This window comes from Perognathus longimembris, chromosome 7 (assembly GCF_023159225.1).
Source record: "Perognathus longimembris pacificus isolate PPM17 chromosome 7, ASM2315922v1, whole genome shotgun sequence".
Taxonomy (NCBI): Eukaryota; Metazoa; Chordata; class Mammalia; order Rodentia; family Heteromyidae; genus Perognathus; species Perognathus longimembris.
Genome location: NC_063167.1, coordinates 26,059,805 through 26,073,824, shown reverse-complemented (window position 1 = coordinate 26,073,824; position 14,020 = coordinate 26,059,805). Strand labels below are relative to the sequence as shown.

At 42.4% G+C, this 14,020-nt stretch overlaps 1 protein-coding gene across 1 annotated transcript in view; it reads right to left on the bottom strand.

Moving 5' to 3' along the window:
- The window catches only part of Rlf (RLF zinc finger), a 57,561-nt gene extending 48,372 nt beyond the window's left edge, over positions 1-9,189 (bottom strand). The window contains exon 1 of the mRNA XM_048350989.1: positions 8,159-9,189. Coding sequence (XP_048206946.1) covers positions 8,159-8,431 — 273 coding nt within the window. The 5' untranslated portion in view covers positions 8,432-9,189. The remainder of the gene's footprint in view (positions 1-8,158) is intronic.
- Positions 9,190-14,020: the final 4,831 nt, after the last annotated feature.

Genomic DNA, 14,020 nt, shown 5'->3' with positions numbered 1-14,020 from the left:
ATTATTTTAGCTGGGTGCCAATGGCTCATGCCTATAATCCTAGCTATTCAAAAGGCTGAAATCTAAGAATCATGATTCAAAGATTCAAAGCCAGCCCGGGCAGAGAAGTCTGTGACACTCTTATCTCCAAGTTACCACCAAAAAGCCAGAAATGGAGCTATGGCTCAAGTGGTAGAGCTCCAGGGTTGAGGGAAAAAAAGCTCAGGGACACACCCAGGAGATCAAGACCCAGAATCAGCACACACACACACACACACACACACACACACAGGTGCGTACACCCAGGCGTGCGCACACACATTACATTATATAAAATATATTGTATTTTAATACAAAAAATGAGGTTTTACTCTTAAGTGATCAAGATACAAATAGTAGCCGCTAGTGGCTCATGCCTATAATCCTAGCTACTCACACCTATAATCCTACCTACTCATACCAGTGGCTCAATCCTAACTACTCTGAAGGCTGAGATCTGAGGATCTAGGTTCCAGGTTTCAAAGCCAGTAGTGAGTCTCTCCCTTTAACGGGAAGTGGCACTGTGCCTCAAGTGATAAGAGCAATAGCCTTGAGCTGAAGAGCTCAGAGAAGGCACCCAGGCCCATAGTTCAAGCACCCCGACCAAAACAAAAAAACAAACAATAAAACAAAAAGATACAAATAGTAAGGCTTGGTTCCTGCTGGGAAATGGCAAAAAAAAATTTGACAAAACAACAACAAATACCATTTTTTTAAATAAAGAAGGGTAAGATTTGTTTGTTATCCTCAAAAAGTCTGATGGATTCCAGAAAGGAAGAAATAAAGATCAGCAAGCATCTATTGGGTTCCCATAAAGTACAAGGGACTATAACAGTTAACACTTGGCACTTCTACTCCAGTTGAAGAAACAGATCAGTTAACAGTGATAAATAAAGAAGAGATATGGAGGTGGAAGTGATCAGAAAATGCTGTTTTAGGTAAAATAGCCTTGGGAGTCAGTGGTGGTGGTGCACATCTTTAACCCCAGCACTTGGGAGACAGAATGAGGAGAATAGGCCAGCCTAGGCTACATAGTGAGATTGTGGGGAGTGGGGGGGGGGAGTTGGCGGATCCCACCTATAATCCTAACTACTCAGGAGGCTGAGATCTGAAGATCCCAGTTCGATGCCATCCCTAGCAGAGATACTCATATCCAATTAATTAACCAGTCAAAAGATGGAAGTAGAGGTGTGGCTTAAGTAGTAGAGTGGTAGCCTTGAGGGAAAAAGCCAAGCAAGAGCAGTAAGTTTTTATTTCAAACCCCAATATTAGCACAGGAAAGAAAAGAGGGAGAGGGAAGAAAGGGAGGGGGGAGTGAAGGAGAAGGGCTGGGGGAGGGGAGAGAAAAAAGAAGGGGGAAAAGGGAATCAAGTGACTAACGAGATCACTGTATATTTACAACTTAGAACATAAGATTGAAATGTAGATAAAGCCAGTCAAAAAGAGAAGGGATTAATGAAAACATTTCTGCAACAGGAGAAAGCATGAGCTGACAGAGACAAGAAAAGTACTATCAGGGCTGGGAATGTGGCTCAGTGGTAGAGTGCTTGCCTAGCATGCATGAAGCCCTAGGTTTGATTCCTCAGTGCCACATAAACAGAAAAGGCAGGAAGTGGTGCTGTGGCTCAAGAGGTAGAGTGCTGGCCTTGAGCAAAAAGAAGCCAGGAACAGTGCTCAGGCCAAGTCCAAGCCCCAGGACTGGCAAAAAAAGAAAAAAAAAAAGTAAGATATATATAAAGAATAAAGGAGAGAAAACCTGTTGTTGAAGTTAAGGAAAACTTTTGACAGGAATATTTGCATTGAACCCTAAGAAAGAAAATTATACCCCCCCATGACAGAAAGTGATAGAAAAAAGGAAAGATATTAAGAATGCTTGATGACAAAGGGTGAACAAATGCAGTAGTGGTACTCACTAGACACTATGTTGAAAATGAACTAGACAACTTGTAGGTGTAGATGGGAGGGAAAAACTGGGAGAAAGCAAAAGGAGTGACAATGTCCAAAAAGAAACATACTCTTTTTTACCTGACAACCCTTTTGTACACCACTATAATAATAGCAATAATAATAACAAAGAATGCTTAAAGTCAAACATTGTGGTTCACACCTGTAATTACAGCAGGAACATGGCAAGTTCAAGACTAGCATATGCTACATAGTAAGTTCACCTAGCAAAATCCTGTCTCAAACAAAACACCAAAAAGAGCTTGACCTTAGAGAGGGCATGGCTGAAGGTCACTAAGTGAAGAAATCCCTCAGAAAAATCCTTATGCCCATGTGCTGGTGGACTTGCCAGAAATCCACCATCTGGAACTTTGGCTAGGTAGCCACCGTCTGGAATTTGCTGGAAATCTTCTGGCTATGCTGTGTTGGAAATTTGCTCTCTTTATCATCTGGAACTTGCTGAAAATATGCCCTCTATGTTTCTGGGAAAGCTGTTCCCAGCACAGTATTTCACTGGAGGTGTTCCTCCAAAAGCTGCCTAGAGGGGAATACAGCGGATGGGGACATGGAACCAAGGGGAGTGAGTTGCAGGGTACTGAGTGCTGGATGCTGAGTGCTGACTGACTAAGGGTCACACCTAAGTCCCTAGCTCTGAATGCGCTGGATACTGGAGACACTGAGTGGGTGCAGGATCTGAACACTGGAGAAACCATATGTTGCAAAAGGAATGTTGAACTAATACATAGGAACTAGGAAGCACAATCCTTTTCTCTTGTGTCTCTCACTAACAAAACTTAACATTGTGTCCACCGGCCAAGGAAAGGATTTAAAGAATTCAAGTGCATTTTCAAAGAATAGGTTAAAAAAAGAAAAGAAAAGAAAAGGTGAATTTAGAAGTGGTAGGCATTGTATTGATATTTGGTGAGATACTCATCGTTCATTTCAGGCTACTCCTCCAAGTTTTAGGCTCCTCAAAAAATGTTTTAATGTTTTTATGAAATAGGTAGGTAAATGGCTGGACTTTTCAATCATGGATAAATTTTTGAATACTACAGAAGGGATGAGATGTGATAGCACTTTAGCTTAGCATCCATGGGATGTACATGGATATTAACATGGACTTGTCTAGAGCACACTTTGCACATTTTGGCTTTAATGCCAGCTGTTTTGGCTTGATCCAATGACAGTCAGACCAAAGTGGGATGAAATAGGTGGGAAATTGTAAAGTGCAATATTCAAAATTGTAGAACTGAGAGGTTTGTGAAAGTGAAGTAGGAGAGGGACCCTGATTGCTGTGAAGAAATGCAGTGAGGCAGTTTTGTTATCTATCTATCTGTAGGCCTGGTAGTCTACATAGCTTATCCTATCTTATCCTCTCTATTTGTCTGCCTATCTATCTATTTATCTATCTTTAAAATAAATGGAAAAGACTTTAGGGTATTTAAAAGACAAAGGGATACATCCAGTGGAGATATGGAGGGTTTGAATATGAAAGAGGCCCTAAGAAAGGGGCAGGGGGTAGGATCTATGAAAATAATAACACATTTCAACTTAAAACTTTGATGGAACCTTTTTAAGGGCCGGCCTTGAGAAAATTATCTTGGTAAGTTTCCTAAGGTAACTTATTAACATCAATATGCAAGCGACTCATAAAGAAATTTAATAAAATGAAAGAAAAAAAAAAAGAGCTTGACCTAAGATCTTGTTCCAGTAGCAATTCTATCCTTTTGGAGGTCAGTTGGTTGGTAAATAAGTATTGGACTTGAAGAATCAAATAAGAACTTTAATAGTCTTTCCTAATAAAGCACTTACAAACTCACAGGCAAAATTTTAATTACATACATAACTGTGATCACACTTTTTGGTCCATGGACTCCATGTAAAGAATCCATGGATGTGCATAAATGTAAATGTCAGTTGCACACCTGTACCAGCACTCAGGAGTCTGAGATAGAAAGTTCACAAGTTCGGGGCTGGGGATATGGCCTAGTGGCAAGAGTGCCTGCCTCATATACATGAGGCCCTGGGTTCGATTCCCCAGCACCACATATACAAAAAATGGCCAGAAGTGGCGCTGTGGCTCAAGTGGCAGAGTGCTAGCCTTGAGCAAAAAGAAGCCAGGGACAGTGCTCAGGCCCTGAGTCCAAGAACCAGGACTGGCAAAAAAAAAAAAAAGAAAGTTCACAAGTTCAAGGCCAGCCAGACATATATGGTAAATTCTATGCCAGCCTAGGATACACTGTGAGACTCTATCTCAAAAAAATTAAATTAAAAATGAGTATAACAGGCTATATGAGAATAGAAAAGCAAGCTTGGACTAAAGTTTCAAAGACATTTCATTTTATTCTCCTAAAAAACTAAGAAATATATGAAATATGGATTATCTCAAATAACCGCAAAGACAACTCTTTAGTTCTGTCCTAACAACATAGTAACACAGAGAACAATTAGTATTATCATTTCATTTGCCAAAAGATTAAATTAAGACTTATAGAAAATAGCATGCAGAGGTTCGTAGTGCTAGTTTAAAGGTGAAGACTGAATAGTAGTTCCCATCCCTTTATCAGTGGCTTCAATGACCACCAGTTAATTTTAGTCTGAAAATAATAAATGGAAAATTCTAGAAATAACACATAAGTTTTAAATTGCACACTGTTCTAAGAATTGTGATGAAATCTTGTGCCATCCACTTTAGTCCCACCCAGAAATAAACAATCCCTCTGTCCATTTTATCCAAGATGTATATATTACTTCCATGTTGTTAGCCAGCTCAATGAGGTGCTTATGTTCAAGTAATACTTACACAGTAGCCAATGGCTAAGTAAGTGACAATGCCTATATCTTTCAGTTCCTTTCATCTCAGGAAGGATTTACAATAAGTTATTTTGATAAATAAATAGAATTAATTCAACTTTTTGGGCTGGGAATATGGCCCAGTGGTAAAGTGCTCGCCTCATATACATGAAGCCCTGGGTTCCATTCCTCAGCACCACGTATATAGAAAAAAGCCCAAAGTGGCATGGTGGCTCAAGTAGTAGAGTGCTATGCTAGCCTTGAGCAAAAAGAAGCCAGGCCTGGACACTATCCTTGAGCTCTTTTTGCTCAAGGCAAGTATTTCTACTTTGAGCCACAGTGCCACTACTGGTTTTCTGGTGGCTAATTAGAGATGAGTCTTGGAGACTTTCCTGCCCAGGCTGGCTTTCAAACTGAGATTCTCAGATCTCAACCTTCTGAGTAGCAAGGATTACAGGCATGAGCCACCAGCCCCCACATCATTTTTTTTAAACAAAACAAAGACATTGATCTTATCTAATAATGTTTTCAGAAAAACAATATGTTTTCAGAAAAGTAAAAAATAAAAAGCATTATATCCCAGTCACTGAATACAAACTTTCATTGAATATAACTTTATCTGGGTATCATTTTCTTAATAAATATTACCTCTGGAATTTTTAACTGTCTTTACAAATTTGAACAAATTGAAAATATGCCTACAGTAAAACCACTTCTCAATTCCATTCATCTATCATTTTATTTCTTGAGTTAGTGCAATTTCAAAGATTGTTCCATTTCTATTAAGGGCAGCAACAGACAAGAGAATATGGTCCAAACATGTTGCACAAGAAATCTATACTTAGTCATTTCTGGGTAAACATTTGATGAGAAAACATCCCATGAGCACAGTTTAAGCCTTTATAATGCAATACTATTATACCTATCTCTATAGTCTAACTTCTGTCAGCACTCAGTCACACAATCATGTTTCTTTATTCAGGCTTTCAAATGGGAAGCAAGAGCTATTCAATGGTAAAAGTTTTTCTGCTTCTGTTGACTTTACCTTGGCTACAGGAAAAAGAAGAGTAGCAAAAATATGACAACAAATTTTTTGTGATAGCTGTACATAAACTTTCAGTCCTGCTGTATGTGTAAGATATTATAAGGTAAAGGTCAAAGAAGTAGTTTCACAGTAATGGTTTGCTGAAGGTCATGAGCTAAGAAGTAGTAGTCACATAGGACCCAGCTACCTGTCAATATCATGTCTTTTCTATTATAGCCTAATAGTACAGGAACACTTGTTTCTGGAAATGTTTTGGAGAAACTTTCTTTTAAAAATTCTTCAGGGCCCTTACATCTCTAGATGTTATAAAATTCAAGACATTCATTAAAATAAAGTTGGAGCTGTAAGCCCTAAATACATCAAAACACATTTATCTTTTGACAAGCTTCAATCGGACTGGAAATATCTACATTAAAAATTAATCTATATTCTTGTTACATTTGCAGGAAGACAAATCAAGTTGAGAAGTCCTACTTCAAAACCCACAATTGGGGCTGGGAATATGGCCTAGTGGTAGAGTGCTTGCCTCCTATACATGAAGCCTTGGGTTCGATTCCTCAGCACCACATATATAGAAAAAGCCGGAAGTGGCGCTGTGGCTCAAGTGGCAAAGTGCTGGCTGGCTAGCCTTGAGTGAAAAAGAAGCCAGGGACAGTGCTCAGGCCCTGAGTTCAAGCCCCAGGACTGGCAAAAAAACAAAACAAAACAAGCAAAAAACAAACAAAACAAAACCTATAATTGTTTTCCTGCTCCCATACTTCCCCATCCAGGTAGCTTCCTCTTTTCCCTTAGCATTCTGAGTTCCTTCTCAAGTCTACCATGGACACAGGAATTCTGTCCCCTCCCCACCACCACACCTTTACATGATTCATTTTCATCTTTTAGCATAGGGCCTTATCCTATCAAAGTGGCTTCTCCAAATACTAAGCACATATCACAATCTATAATTAACCTTTTTAAAATTATTTTTACTGCCTTTGCTCTAAGATATCCCATGAGGGCTCTCTCCTCACCACTGTCTCTACAACATCTCCTTTTCCATTATTAACAAAACTACTCTGAAAATAATGTCATTTCTACAATATCCTATCAACAGTAAGCTCATTAATCGTAAGTACTGGCGACTTACTCATGTCTCCTCCCTCAGCACTTGGTAAAGGGCCTGGCATCGGTCTAAGTAGTAAGTAAAAATCTTGTGGTATAAAACCAGTTCATCAAATAAGAGTGATTATTACTATTAAGGAAGCAGAAAACAATTACAGGTTGTATACACCAAAACTGTATACAATGTATGGGAAAGATTAACAAGGACAAAATTCTATTCATAGAGAGAAAATGCTCTAGGATGGGGGGGGGCTGTGCAAGTCAACTCTTGATTGTGCTCTAGATTAACCCCTTCCTCCCATTCCAATGCCACAATTCATTGGGCACACTGGATTGCTCATTAGGAGCCCAAGCACCAATACACTGCAATTATTTTGAATTTTCTTAAGGTACACCCGGTGAGAAGCAAAAGGGGTACCTGAAACCTGATAGTATAAACATCTGGTGTCGAAATAACAATGCAAATGTTTACGTTTTGAAAACATTGAGAAAAACCTCAGCATGATCAAGAGCAAACAGAATACATCCACAAATATGTGTTATAGGTTGGGACCCCTATAGCACAGAAATAATCCACATAACTACCAAAAGAGGCCATACTGTCTATCTCTGTCTCTTCTTTTACTCGAGACTAGTCACCACCACAAGGCTCATCGGCCCAGTTCCTGGTAGCAGAATCCTCAAATAAATACAAGAAAAGGTTAAACCCTCAAGAAGGGTGAGGGGCAAAACCAACCAACCAGTTCCACAACCCCTAAACAGAAATCCCTTAGATGCCTTTCAAAGCCAACTGTCATTAGGCCAGAAGATGTTGACTCAACAGACAAGTCATGCAAATTCATTAAAAACAAAACAAAATAAAAAAAAACTCAAAACCTTGGTTTTCCAATTAGGAAATCAGCAGTCCACTTTAAAGGGGAGGGGGGCATCTTCTTGCAGGAACGGGCAATTAATCCCTCAGGAGGCAGTGGAACGCCAACCACCCGGTTAAGACACAGGAGACAGGGCACGGCCTCTCCCAGGAGCCGGTGGCGCTTTCCGGGCTCAGTGAGCGCAGCCCAACCCACCAGGGCAGTGGCTAAAGTCGGGCTGTGGCGAAGCGGGGCCAGCCCTGAGCTTTCGGCTGGGCCTTACCAGCCTGGGGGCGCGGCGAGACCCGGGGGTGGTGTTGCTCTCAGAGCAGCTCGGAGGCTGCCACGGATCCGGGGCCTCTTCCCCGCCCCGCTACCCGCAATCAGCCAGTCAACCCCTCACCTGGCAGAAGCTCCGGCAGTAGTTCAAAGATGAGACCTCCGACACCTCCTGTTCCCTCAGCTCTGTCTCCAGCTGCCACAGACACGGTCTCAGACCCGGGGCTCCAGGTGCCGGTGATGTAGGGCGATGACCCCGAACCATAGCCTCAGTCCCGGTACCATCTCCAGTTCCCGCTACCGCCGGAGCCTCAGCCTCAGCCTCGGTGGCGACGGCGGCTGCGGCGGCGACGGCGGCTGCGGCGGCGACGGCGGCGTCTCCCTTTCCGTCCGCCATCTTCCCACGGCCCAGCAGCGCGTAGGCAACCGAGGCACGTGACCTACCGCTGGGCCCGCCCCCTGTCGCCCGCGCGCACTGACGCACTCCCTGGCGACGCCGGCGCTCGCCTGATTCCGTCACTAGGGCGCCGAGTGCTTCAGTGGTGTCTGTGAGGCCTGCGCTACAAACGCTCTAACAACCGCCTAGCAACAGCTTGTCCGGAGTTCTGGTCCACTTCGCCTCTTTTAGGCCGTTTGGAGTCTTGAGTCGTCTAGCTGGAACTTCTGCAGACATTCTAGATATGAGGGAGATGACTGAGCTGGAAGTTGAAGATGAGAGGGAAGGTGGAAAGTGGTCTTAAGAGCCTAGAGAGAGGAGCTCCCTGGTGCGAGCAGTGGCCGGTGCTCCCAGCCCTGGGAGCGGGCTGTAAATAGGAAGATCATAATCTGAAGCCAGTCCCCTCCTGAAAAACGCCAGGTTGGAGGCGTGTCTCAAGTGGGAGGGGAAGCGGGAAGCATGAGTTCAAACTCCACCTCCACCAAAACAAAGCATCCCTAGTGGGAGGAGGAAAAGAAACCGCAACGGTTGTTAGGCCCAAATGAAAGTTAGCTCCAAGGGATGGTGTTACATGTCAGTGGGGAAATGAAGCGGCGCTGAGACATTTTTTTCTGAGAGAAAATAAACTAACATCAATTTCTAACTCAAACCATATCCATACTTAAAGCCCATATCATTTAGACATAAAAAAAAAAAAGTGGCGCTAGTCGGTGGTTCACACCCATAATCACATGTACTTAGGATAGGTGGCCTGAGGATTGCCTGAGGCTACCTTAAAACAAACCAAAAAAAAAAAAAAAAAGGAGAAAGCAACACTTTCTCCCAGGGAAGAAATCACAATAGAATAGGTAAAAGGCAAAAGTCCTAGGATTGTTTTGCTTAATAATGGCAAGACTTGCTGGAGCTCAGTGAATTGAATGAAGAACACTCAAAATTGGCTTAAAGGGCAAGGTTGTTTACTATTGGAAATGATACTAGAAACCTGGACAGGAGAGAAGAGGACATAGCATATAGGGCAAACCACACACACACACACACACACACACACACACACACACACACACACAATTTGACCTGGGACACAAATTAGGAACACTATTTTCTTTTTTTCTGGTGCCAATCCTGGGGCTTGAACTTAGGGCATGGGTGCTGTCCCTGACCTTTTGCTTAAGGCCGCCACTCCCCCTTGAGCCACAGCCCCACTTTCAGCTTTTTGATGGCTAGAGACTTTCCTGCCTGGGCTGGCTTCAAACAGTGATCATCAGCTCTCCTTGAGTAGCTATGATTACAGGTGTGAGCCACCAGTGTCCAGCTTAGGACATATTTTTATTTCAAATGGAGAGACCTGTGGGGAATGGTTGAGCTGTAGGTAGATGTATAAATTTGGTAGTTGAAAGCCTAAGTCCAGAAGACCATGCAGACACCAAGTCCCATGCAGCAAAGTTTATTGACAACAAGCTGACAGGCTGACCCTATCTGGCAGCCACACTTGTCCTTGAGCCAAGGGGGTTTATATGGCTAGGAGGCTGGGGGTGGAGAATTTCACTAGGGGCTGGGAGTACTCTGCAGTCTGGTTTATGTGAGGTGCATGAGAGTGGGGGGAGGATTTTGTTGCAGTGGGGTTAATTAAGGTTTATGGTTGAAGCTGCCTGTGTCACCCCATAAGATAAGGCTTACGTCAGCTAATTTTGGGGAAAGGCCATGCTTCACAGCAGGGCCTAAGGTAGCAGAGTGACTCCTATGGTTTAGGCTCACAATAGTAGAAGACTTGGGAGTTGTTGCCTAAAAGCTTTTTTCCCTCCATGACATATAAGATAAGGTCATCAGTTGATTGGGGAAAATGCCAACAATGGTTTTATTTGTAGAAAGGGAACATAAAATTTTGTTAGAGTTGTTTCAAAATGAGATAGGAAACAGTATATACGAGATAATATAAATATGCTAGAAAAATACTGGTATATCTATTTGGTTAGCAAGGCAGTGTTGAATGACAGTAATTCATTTAACAAATAATCGTTGATAGTACATTATTGTAAGGTCCTCCCTGGGAGGGCTCCATGCAGATGCCCCCAACCTGGTTATGTCTCCATCCAGTTACCTGAATAACCAGCAGACCTGGAGGCAGTTACCTTCCCCTTCCCTGAGGTCACATCCTAATCCACCTGGCCACACCCACCTGTCCCTGCCCTAGTGGTCCCTTCTATCCTTTCTCTCCAGCCATGCATCATCTAGGCCACAGGCCAGCAGTTGGGTAATAAACGTTTCTCTCCTGCCTGAATACCACGTGGCGTTCTCCTTTACCAGCTACCTACTTTAAAAACCTAACAATTATGTCTCAGGTCCTGTCCTAAGGCTGAAGATAAACTATGGGGGGGGGGGGGAATAAGTTCTGAATCCACATGCCGGTGGCTCATCCTGAAATCTGAGGGTTGTGGTTCAAAGCCAGCCCAGGCAGAAAAGTCTGTGAGACTCTCATCTCCATTAACCACCAAAAAACTGGAAGTGGCACTGTGGTTCAAAGTGGTAGAGCTCTAGCCTTGGGCAAAAACAGCTAAGGGCTCTGAGTTCAAGCCCCATGACTGACAAAAATAAGTCCTGAATTTTGCATTTTTTCCATTCCCAGGTTAGATAGAATTTATTCGGTTAAAACTATCTTCATATCCTGATTCTACAGATATTCCCAGTTCCCCTTGATTAAATTTCAGTATTTCTCAACACATATTCACAAGGGATGAATTAGGGTAGTTAAATTTTTTAATATTCATCTACTCACATTCAAAAACTCTGCCAAAGTGAGGTGTTGGTGGCTCTCAGCTACTCAGGAGGCTGAGATTTGAGCATTGCAGTTCGAAGCTAGCGTAAACAGGAAAGTTATCTCTGATTAACCACTAGAAAACCTTGTAATATTCAGTCAGAGAGCACTTGGATTATGGATCTGAATAGAGAAATGATTTCAGATAATCATTAGCACACATACCCGTAACTTATACTCAAAGATGGGATGAAGTTGTAAAATGCTTTTATAATACAATATTATTGTTAAAAGAAACAAACAAACAACAACAACAAAAAAAAAAGTAGCTCTGTGGCTCCTAGTGCTAGAGTATTAGCCTTGAACACAAAAGCTCAGGGTCAGCACCCAGGTCCTGAGTTCAAGCCCCACAACTGTACTAAGATTATGGGAGTTTTTTTTTTTTCTTTGTTTTCTTTTTTCTTTCTTTTTTTGCCAGTCCTGGGCCTTGGACTCAGGGCCTGAGCACTGTCCCTGGCTTCTCTGCTCAAGACTAGCACTCTGCCACTTGAGCCACAGCGCCATATCTGGCTGATTTCTATATATGTGGTGCTGAGGAATAAAACCCAGGGCTTCATATATTCGAGTCAAGCACTTTACCTCTAGGCCATATTCCAAGCCCCTATGGAAGTTTTTTCAACACAGATTAATACCAAAGGATTTTGAGGCTAAAATTGTAGGGTTTATATCCCAGCTCCAACTTTAAATGTGTGCCTTTCAATCTCTTTAAGCTTCAAGTTCTTTTTTTCTCTTCATCTTTCCCTCCTTCTTTCCCTCAGTCCCTCCATTCTGTGTACTATGAGGTCTGAACCTAGGGTCTTAGGCATATAGGCAAGTGTTGTACCACTTCCAGACCCTAGCTCTCTTGCTTTTATTTTTATTTTGTCTCTCTCTTTTTATTTATTTTTTTTTCATGGAGTTGTCTCCTGCCTCTGCTCCCCTAGTATCTGGGTTCACAAGCAGGCACTGTCATACCCAGCTTGTTTGTGTTTTAAGACAGAATTTCACTACTATGTAGTCTAGGCTAGTCTGTGAACATGTGATCATCATGCCTCTACCTGTTAAGTGCTGGGATTACCAGTATGCATGACCATGCCCAGCTCACTTGCCCTTTCTCTTTTCATTTTTCTTTTTCTTCCTCTTTCTTTCCTCCGCCCCCCCCTCCCCCCCTTTGGTGTGTGTTGGAGGTTTTGTCACTATGGCAGATAGCCCACAACAATGTTTCTCTCTACTCAGAGCTCTTAGAGTGCCTAGAACAGGCCTGCCTCAGTGAGTAATCTATGTATGTTGCTACTGTTACTTCTGCAAGGATAATCTGAGGATAATCTTTCTGAGGATAATCTTAGTTTCCCTTATTGTGAACTTCCATACAGAATACTGACGGTGGAAAATATCTGTTTTCGTGACTGCTCCGTGAGTGACAGAACAATCATGAAACTGATCCTTGTGGGGGATTGTTAAAGGAGCTGATTAAAATTTCTGATTTGCAAGTTCAAGAATTTGATTTTATTATTTCACCTAGGTAGTGATTAAGTCACCAGAGTACAATTTACTAATTTATCCTAAGAAATATAATGCCATCCCTGAAGAAAAGTCAGCTTGGGAAACAAAATTAGCACCAGAAGTTTCCTTAGGGAGTATGGAATCAGCGTAGAGGGACAGGAACTCAAACCATCATCCTCATACTCTGGCTTCTGTCTCAGTTATTTTCTATTCTCTTTGTCTACCTCAAACTTTTTTTTTTTTTTTTTTTTTTTTTTTTTTGCCAGTCCTGGGCCTTGGACTCAGGGCCTGAGCACTGTCCCTGGCTTCTTTTTGCTCAAGGCTAGCACTCTATCACTTGAGCCACAGCGCCACTTCTGGCCTTTTCTATATATGTGGTGCTGGTGAATCGAACCCAGGGCTTCATGTATATGAGGCAAGCACTCTTGCCACCAGGCCATATTCCTAGCCCTCCCTCAAACTTTAAAAAAGCTGGAATTCCAATCCTATCAATTTATTTATTTATTTATTTATTGCCAGTCCTGGGGCTTGGACTCGGGGCCTGAGCACTGTCCCTGGCTTCTCTTTGCTCAAGGCTAGCATTCTACCACTTGAGCCACAGCGCCACTTCTGGCCATTTTCTGTATATGTGGTGCTGGGGAATTGAACCCAGGCCTTCATATATGGGAGGCAAGCACTGTTGCCACTAGGCCATCAGTCCTATCAGTTTGTACTCAAGAAATTTTCCTTGATCTTTTACCTTTTCCACTTGTATTTATTTGTACATAAAGAATAAAAACATAAAAATATTACAGATCTGGGTGCCAGTGACACACACCTGTAATCCCAGCTATTCAGAAAGCTAAACTTCGAGGGTTGTGGTTCAAAGCCGGCCCTGGCAGGAGAATCCTCAAGACTCTCATCTCCAATTAACTAACAAAAAGCTGGAAGTGGAGCTGTAGCTCAAGTGGTACAGAACCAGCCATGAGTGAAACATTTAAGAGCCAGTGCCCCGGCGCCAAGTTCTAGCCCTACTACCAGCACACACACACACACACACACACACACACACACACACGATAGTAATATAGCATAATGTCATCCAAAAGTATGAAGAGAACATGAAGAGTGAGAGTAGCTACTAGATGAACAAGGAGTATATATAATCCAGAATTGTATTTTGAATTATTCTCCACAACTGTCAGTGATGCAAGATAGATAGGTAACAGGGAGTCCGAAAACATCTTTACAGCAAGTACATTCATACATTCCATGAC